General features: G+C 40.1%; 1 protein-coding gene across 1 annotated transcript; it reads right to left on the reverse strand.

The window, feature by feature from the left end:
- Positions 1-3561: 3561 nt before the first annotated feature.
- LOC109870535 (forkhead box protein L1) lies at positions 3562-7598 on the reverse strand. Its single transcript, XM_020461077.2, has 4 exons — positions 7145-7598; positions 6029-6130; positions 5847-5913; positions 3562-5392 (listed from the first exon to the last, which is right to left on the reverse strand). The coding sequence occupies exons 1-4, from the start codon at positions 7288-7290 to the stop codon at positions 4916-4918; spliced, it is 792 nt and encodes a 263-aa protein (XP_020316666.1). The 5' UTR covers positions 7291-7598; the 3' UTR covers positions 3562-4915.
- Between the last annotated feature and the right edge of the window lie 1761 nt (positions 7599-9359).

A 9359-nucleotide genomic window follows, 5' to 3' on the forward strand; every position in this document is an offset into this window, starting at 1 on the left:
GTCAATGTCTGACATTCTGAAACTGTTGAATATCCTGCTCTCTATCATGTCATCTATGGACATGATGTCAGTCTTCTCATCTATCCTTTCATGGTAAATGCATATGAATCCTTTTATTTTCACCCAAAGCACAACTGCTGTGAAGTGTGAACTCTGAAATATGGGACAATATGATGTGAATATGCTAGTTGGCGTGTCTGTGAGATCCAGGAGCTTTTTGAAGCAGCCTGCTGTTTACCCCTAGATGTGGTTACAGATAACGTTCTTGAAGTTGGTTCACATAACTTTGACTCTGCAACAACAAGTGGATGTCTCAGATTGATTCATCAAACGTTGAATTGGACAAGATGTTCTGTTCTGTCTGAGGTTGAGTCCCAAATGGCACCCTATTCCCTATTTGTGCATACATTTTTAACAGAGCCCTATGGGTCCTGGTAAAAACAACAGTGGGAATAGGGTGACATTTGGGACGTACAGTTGAAGTCGTAAGTTTACACACACCTTAGCCCAATATATTTAAACTCAGTTTTTCACAATTTTCCTGACATTTAATCCTTGTAAAATTTCCCTGTCTTAGGTCAGTTAGGATCACCACTTTATTTTAAGAATATGAAATGTCAGAATAATAGTAGAGAGTGATTTATTTAGGCTTTTATTTCTTTCATCACATTCCCAATGGGTTAGAAGTTTACATACACTCAATTAGTATTTGATAGCATTGCCTTTAAATTGTTTAACTTGGGTCAAACATTTTCGGTAGCCTTCCAAAAGCTTCCCGCAATAAGTTGGGTGAATTAGGTTGTAGGCCTCCTTGCTCGCACACGCTTTTTCAGTTCTGCCCACAAATTTTCTATAGGATTGAGGTCAGGGCTTTGTGATGGCCACTCCAATAACTTGACTTTGTTTTGCCACAACTTTGGAAGTATGTTTGGGGTCATTGTCCTTTTGGAAGACCCATTTGTGACCAAACTTTAACTTTAACAAAAGACTGATGTCTTTTGAGATGTTGCTTCAATATATCCACATAATTTTCCAGCCAAATGATGCCATCTATTTTGTGAAGTGCACCAGTCCCTCCTGCAGCAAATCACCCACACAACATAATGCTGTCACCCCCGTGCTTCACGGATGGGATGGTGTTCTTCTGCTTGCAAGCATCCCCCTTTTTTCTCCAAACATAACGATGGTCATTATGGCCAAACAGATCTATTTTTGTTTCATCAGACCAGAGGACATTTCTCCAAAAAGTATGATCTTTGTCCCCACGTGCAGTTGCAAACCGTAGTCTGGCTTTTTTATGGCGGTTTTTGAGCAGTGGCTTCTTCCTTGCTGATCATCCTTTCAGGTTATGTCGATATAGGACTCGTTTTACTGTGGATATAGATACTTTTGTACCTGTTTCCTCCAGCATCTTCACAAGTTCCTTTGCTGTTGTTCTGGGATTGATTTGCACTTTTCGCGCCAAAGTACTTTCCTCTCTTGGAGACAGAACACGTCTCCTTCCTGAGCGGTAGAACTGCTGCGTGGTCCCATGGTGTTTATACTTCCGTACTAATGTTTATACAGATGAACGTGGTACCTTCAGGCATTTGGAAATTGCTCCCAAGAATGAACCAGACTTGTGTAGGTCTACAATTTTATTCTGAGATCTTGACTGATTTCTTTTGATTTTCCCATGATGTCAAGCAAGGAGGCACTGAGTTTGAATGTAGGCCTTGAAATATATCCACAGGTACACCTCCAATTGACTCAAATTATGTCAATTAGCCTAACGGAAGCTTCTAAAGCCATGACATCATTTTCTGGAATTTTCCAAGCTGTGATACAGTGAATTATAAGTGAAATAATCTGTCTGTAAACAATTGTTGGAAATATTACTTGTGTCATGCACAAAGTAGATGTCTTAATCGACTTGTCAAAACTATAGTTTGTTAACAAGAAATTTGTTAAGTGGTTGAAAAACAAGTTTTAATGACTCCAACCTAAGTGTATGTAAACTTCCGACTTCAACTATAACTTAAAGCTGCAAGGCTTCCTGACTTGGACAAGCAGGCATGTAACTGGAGGATGTATGAAATGAGGCAGGTTCAAATGGAAATGAGGGCTTTTACACTTTATTTTACAGTTCGATTTTTACTTGGAATTTACTCAGAAATGGCAAGCTACAGTAATTACATAGTAACAAACAACTCACTATTTTATTTCAGATTCACTGAAGCCAAGTGCCACTGAAAAAGCTATCACTAAAAGGCTATCGTTACCATACAAATGATCAAAAAAGAGTTGTCGTGGTGTAAAATAAGGCCTATTTTCCATATTTCTTCTATATCCTGGTTCATTTCTTACACCCTTCTAGTTGTTTTTTATACCCTAGTTTTGGGTGTTCCTAACAGGGACATCCTACACAGGTCTCCAGTAGCAGGGGCCAAACAGGGGCCTGGAAGATCTACAGTAAATAGAATCTAACTGTAAACACGTCTAAACTGACATTGATTTGACATCCAGTGTTGATATTCTCATTCGCAACACATTTAAAAAGCCATTTCAGAACTGTGGAATATTCCACCCTGCCGAATCTACCTCTGGCCCTTTTGATTTGTACATGGGGATTCAAATGGCTTCAAAGGGCAAACGCCATCGGTGTGTACGTGTTAGCCCTTTTTCTGTCTCCTCGGGCTATTTCAACACTCTTCATTAGCTAGAAGCCTGATATCATTACCCAGCAATCTGCTTTCCATTGTAGGCCTCTGGTACATGAGCATGTCCCATATAACAAACTGTACATTCGCCACTCCAGTCCCCGCCTACCACAGCTCAAGGAAATCATGGTTGTTAGTCAAGTAAGGTGAAATTACACAGCCTCCCTCGTATATAAACATATACTATGTTGTTGTTGTGGTTTTAAAACACCAACAACAGCACACAAATATTTATAATTAAATTCATAATCAAAATTACTCCCAAGAATGAAAATCCAATTATAAAGCACATGCCGTAGATTAAATGACCTATTTGTGTTTATGATTGAGATGTTATTAACGTTGCAGATCATTGCTTTCCCAATTTCCTCCTCCCCATTTCACTCATTCTGCCCTGAGCTACACATTTCAACATTACCTACCTACACTCTTAGATAAAATGGTTCCAAAAGGGTTTTGAGGCTGTCCCCATAGGAGAACCCTTTTTGGTTCCAGGTAGAACTCTTTCAGGTTCCACGCAGAACCTTCAAAAGGGTTCCATGTGGAACCAAAGGGCTCTACCTAGAACCAAAAATGGGCTCTTCAAAGGTTTCTCCTATCGGGACAGCCAAAGAACCTGTTTTGATTAGCACCTTTTTTTCTAAGAGTGTACACAATAGCCACAACTAGAAGTGAGCTCATACAGAAAATTATAAACATTTCCATATTATTTTTCCCAGACCAAATTTCCCTCTCATAGAGGTTTTTAGCTCAATAAGACATAAAGGTTCAATTAAAATATTGATAGCCTCAAGATACATGCAAAATATTTTGTGAAGACCATTTCCCAATAAAAATAAATCAAACAACATGACACAAATACTTGGAATTTGGAACGGTCATTTAATAGAGGCCATTCTAGGACACAATAACAGTACTTCTCTCCTGTATGTGTATTTTCTCTTTGGTGTCTCAATACAAACCCGACGCAGAAGCAGAGCCAGCCTTGCAGCACTTTATGCTAAGTTAATTTACCCAAATACATCCACAGCGCCACCTTACATCAACAGCTTAGTTAATGGAAACCTACTGATCCATAACAGTGGTGGTGCTAGACGTTGGCTGGAGGGCCAAGCAGGTATGAATGTTAATATCACTGATCGATCACAGGATTTGAAAGGAAGCATACACCAGTGTGTGTAATTATAATTGCGTCAGGCCGGGCGGGTGTGAGTTGTGGCAGTGTTGTTACGGCAGCACGGCCCCCTTCTTATATTTGACTAGGGTCACATCTCGGTCTCACCTTGCAAGTGTAATGCTATATTAAATGCCACTCATGTTAAGTGTGTTGTTGTGTTCTGTTGAAACCCCTCCTGATGCAGTCACGGCATAATATAAAGGTTAAATTGAAAATTGTCCCTTCAAACAAGCAAGAGAAACCCTGCTATGATTGATATCCCTTCTCCTAACAGGGAAATAAATGTTAGCGGTGTAGACCCCATGTTTTAGTCTCCTTCATACAATATATGTATATAATGTATTCTAATGTGTCTGGATGAAATGTGGAATGTGTCAGTCTCAGGGGAATTGAAAAGGTCATGGGGAAAGATTAGGAGGTTTGGAGAGGGCCTGGGTTGATTAACCCCATGATAATTGCCTTAAATCACAACAATAAGGATTGACGGGGCTGAGCACCAGCTTGTGACATGTACACTTCACCTTGTTCATTGCTTTGACACTTTCACCAACCAAAACAATTGTTGAGATTGTTATCTTTTAATATTGATACTGGTTATGATGATGATGAAGTCATAGGTCACCCTGCCTTCAGTTTTATCAGCTTTCTCATACAGTCAGCATACTCAGTTTATTTATTTCTGTCCTTAAAATAGTAACGATATAATATAGGTGAAAACGTATTTTCACAGACCCTCATAACAGAACATCCTTCTTTATGAATACAGCTTTATGTAAGCCTTTATGCCTTGGGACTAGACTATGAACACTGTACAAGCTTCATTTGAGTGTAGAGTGATGTACATTTAGTATAATCAGCTAGGATCCATTGCACAATACTGGACCTCTCTATATTCTTTATTTACAGGACAAGTCAATCAAATCTCCCCTTGCACAAGGAAGCAGTCTTTGGATCGTTTAATTTCCTAATTCAGATATGGAGGAAAAACCATCCAGTCTTTCAGATGAAGTATCTCTCTTTATAGGCAAGGCTATGACACTCACATGGTCCAGAAGTGCAGGTTCAGGTGTTGGGGCTCCAGAGCGTGTATGGGGGCCACTGTTGTACCACTACGTGGAGGTCTGAAGCCTGGCAGAGGGGGGTTGGGAGTGGAGAGGATGTAGTCAATACTGAATTTAATCTCCGGTTCTGGTTTATCCTGCTGGTTTGGGTTGAGGGGGGTGTGGTGACCTGGTCTGTGGTCAGGGCTGATGGGGCAGAAGGAGTCTGGTTTGGGGTTAGGGTTAGGATCGGACCGCCGGGTGGAGCCGCCGTGTTGGTTGTTGATGTTATTGTTCTTGTTATTGTCTACTGGGAGGAAAGGCTCCCCAGGCTCTCTGAAACCCATTTTCATGTTGCGTCGGCGCCGGCGACGCCGAAAGTTGCCGTTCTCGAAGAGGTCAAGCATGGACTCACAGCCAGTGGCGAATGTCCAGTAGTTTCCTTTTCCCTTCTCGTTTCCCTCCGTACGGGGAACCTAAAAAATATAGATGTTTAAAAAAGAAACGCAAATAAGAAAGTAGAAATAAACCCATAATAGCCTATTTATGATCACGCTCAAATGTGAATGCAACATACAGTACTGTATTGAAAAGTGTTTTGTCTGGTAACCTTTTTGCTTATAGGCTACTGTGTGCAAAAGACGCATTCGCTTACCATTCATACAGTACATTTGTAAATGTGCATGTAAACGTGTATGACTGTTCCCTGTCTCCTTTGTGACCTTATTATTGTAATATATTTTAAACGTTTCATACAATATTTAATCAACGAGGATGAAATATTATCGTCTTACTCGTTTTCTTCTGACTGATATAAAGTTAAAGTTATTTCCAAGAAAGTAATAAAATGTGTATCTTACTCCGTTTGATAATGATTCTTGATGAAGTCATCAACTATCATCACACAACATATGTTAAAAAGTCCTTTACCTTAATGAAGCAGCTGTTGAGAGAGAGGTTGTGTCGTATGGAGTTTTGCCATGCTCTCTGGTTAGACCTGTAATGGATAAAGGAAACAGTACATACACTACTCTGTCAAACTGAATTTGTGCAAGTTATCCAGACACTTTTTAAGGAAAATGACCGTTGAATAGACATGTGAAGCTCCTTACCTGTAGTATGGAAAGCGTTTCATTATGAACTCATAGATCCCTGACAAGGTGACCCGGTGCTCTGGACTCTGCTGGATGGCCATGGCTATCAACGCTATGTAACTGAAGAGAGAGGGCAGACAGAGTTACAATGTACAAAGATTTATTTGAATTCATATTTCTTGGTGTTCACAATGATATTCCCAAGAACAGGGTTGGGGAGTAAATTATTACATGTTATCATTTACATGTAATCTGATGACAAAAAACTGCAATCAGTTACATTACTAGCAAAAATATTATAATCAGATTACAGATACGTTTGAAAAACTAGATGATTACTTCTTGGATTACATTTAAATTCAGAAAGGATGTTGGCAAAAAAAATACATTATGAAACCTTTCTGTTTTCTCAATGACATTCAATTCAGCATTGAAAGAAGGCATATGTTTAGCTTTGTTCCACCTGATCAGGCTATTTTGGGCTCCTAAGTGGCACAGCGGTGCAAGAGGCATTACTATAATACCTGGTACAAATCCAGGCTGTATCACATCCAGCTGTGATTGGGAGTCCCATAGGTCGGCGTACAATTGGCCTGGGTTTGGCTGGTGTAGGCTGTCATTGTAAATAAGAATTTGTTCTTAACTGATTTGCCTTAATAAATAAATCAACTAAAAGTAATCAGATTACATCACTGAGTTTTGGTAATCCAAAAGTTATTTTACTGATTACAATTTTGGACAGGCAACTAGTAACCTTAAAATATTACACTTAGAAAATAACCTACCCAACCCTGCCCAATAATATCTCGATAAGATTGATTAAAGTTACATTCAGGGAAAGTGGTCTAATAATCTTAATTATGATACTAATTTAATTTGGATAGTGTTGAGATTCCACAATCATCTGATTAAAATAACACAACAACATTTGGTATTTAGGTTTTAGATTTTAAATGGCTTGCATTGCATTCATTTGTGATTTATATTATGGTCTATAAAATACAAAAATCATATGAATTTGTTTTGTATTTTTTTCAGTAGAACTAACTAAACATAATGTAATATCTTAAAGACATAATATCTTAGATCATGAATAATGCTTCCATTCCATTATATTAATCATAACCATTCTACCTGTAAGCGGGTCGACACATCTTCTTGTCTTCATCCGTGCTGCAGGAAGGGTATCCATCTCCATCATAGTTGAAGCAGTTATATGGATACTGCGAGTTATCAAACATGTCTACACTTCCACACTGGCTATTATAGGACTGCTTCATCTAATTAACAAATAAATTGCAGTTTTTACCACCCTCCAAATGTAGACCAATAGTACCAAGCAGTTGTTTTCTTTACAGAGAATGTCAATGTTCTTCTACTCTAACATACTCTACTCATAGTGGTGGCATACTGAATGAAGTACACCTTCCCCCTTGGTGATGAATAGATCTCTTGGAACCCCCACTCTCCTCCTCATCGACTGCCTCACTGTTGGGTTGGTCCCCAGGTAGGCTAGGCTAGCGCCGATAAGACATGCCATGCACCAAATGACTTGGCCAGCCCAACGCACGCAGCTTGTCCACTTGAACGTCTGAACCCGGGGCGTGATCAACTGGTAGCTAGACTAATCTCTGTCTCGCTTGAATCTGGGTGGTCTATAGACTATTTCGATTGTTGACTTTATGTTTTGTTTTGTTTCTTTTTATAGTCTAATCTACCCAACATGATTTAAACAACTAATCCAATACTAACAAACAACCTCCTTACATCTCCATCTCTCTCTTTCTATTTTTTTTCTTTCGTCTAACTCTTTAAAGAGTGTGTGTTGTTTTGGGGTATGTTGTGCTTGTCCGATTTTTTTCCGCAACCAGTTTTTTTTGGGGTGGGGGGGGTTCCTTGTGTCACAGACGTTTTAGTCAACAAGGATAGTTTTGTAGATGCAATCTATAATGCTGTATAATAGCCATAAATTGTGTTTCCGTGACTAAAAGAGGGGATGTGTGTTCTGAAGGGCTCCTAACGGGGCATTTTGGTCTCTCCCGGCAGGCGACGGAGACCGGAGAAAACAGCCCGCGGGCGCGAGGCCTCCGTGTGTGGCCTGCTGTGATCCAGTAGATTAATTGTTGTAGAGACCCTTTGTGTTCTTCTATCGATGCGACCAGAACAGTTTAAAAATGCAATTTTGTGTTTACTCCTTCGATACTAATGGGGCAAAGAAAGGGTCAACACTCCAGTCAATTTTAAAGTGGCAAATAAGAGTGAACATTTTAGATGTCCATGTCCAAATAAAGTACGGCTATTCTTAGATCATGGAATTGGGCACATTTTGAAACAAAATTATTTGAGCTATTTTGTTTTATTTGGAAAATGCACATCTATACCCTAATTGCTGGCAGCCTAGGTAGGCCCATACCAGCAAATGTGGTGTGTTTAATCAGGTGTCAATCCACTTGAAACAATGAAGTGTCCAGTCCACATCTTTATCAAATATATTGTCTTTACATTTGGAGCCATGGCATATCCTCTCTGTATGTCGTTGACTGCTGTGACCTTGTGACCCTGGTTGGTCTCCCTCAACATTATTTAGCAAATAAAGTGATTAGCCAGTTACTATAATTGCCAAAACCCAAGATCTATTCTAAAATGCCAGTACACTAATTCCCTGTCATTAGTGATGCAGTCAAATCAATTGCACCACCATTTTCAGGAGCAAATCCAGGGCCTGGGTTGACTACCCACGTGATCAAACAAGGAGAGTCATTCTATCATAGAATTAGAACCAGATTCCAGAACTATGCCCAGTCTATTGGCTTTAGCAATTCTATTCTACGGTCCCTTCATCCGGGCAGTGCAGGGGTAAATGAGTGGGATCAGGATCAGATAAGGTGTCCTGTTGGTCAGATCCCTGGCTCATTCCCATGACGATGTTTCCTCTGCCGCCTGTCTGCGGTGGGGATGATTACCCTAGTTAGGCCTGTGGTCCCTGTCCCTTAGATGTTTGTCTCAGAACGCATCCCAAATAGCACCATATCCCCTTTATAGTGCACTGCTTTTAACCAGGGCCAATAGGGTTCTGGTCCAAATAAGTGCGCTATAAAGGGAATAGGGTGCCATTTGGGGCATACACTCAGACTGGGCTTCCTCCATTCATGAGCAATCCTTTGGATGCATTTATAAACCATAGTGGAGGCATTCCAGGGGCTGTGAGGGGCTAGGGAAAGGTTATCAAAACAAAAAGACCAAACTGTAAACATGTTCATGTTGGGGCGCTGAGGGCCATCTGCATTAGTACTGTAGTAGGCCTATAGACATAGTTACTGACCAGGCTCTGTAGTCTGAACAGACAGAC

The sequence above is a fragment of the Oncorhynchus kisutch genome, linkage group LG25 (assembly GCF_002021735.2).
Source record: "Oncorhynchus kisutch isolate 150728-3 linkage group LG25, Okis_V2, whole genome shotgun sequence".
Taxonomy (NCBI): domain Eukaryota; kingdom Metazoa; phylum Chordata; class Actinopteri; order Salmoniformes; family Salmonidae; genus Oncorhynchus; species Oncorhynchus kisutch.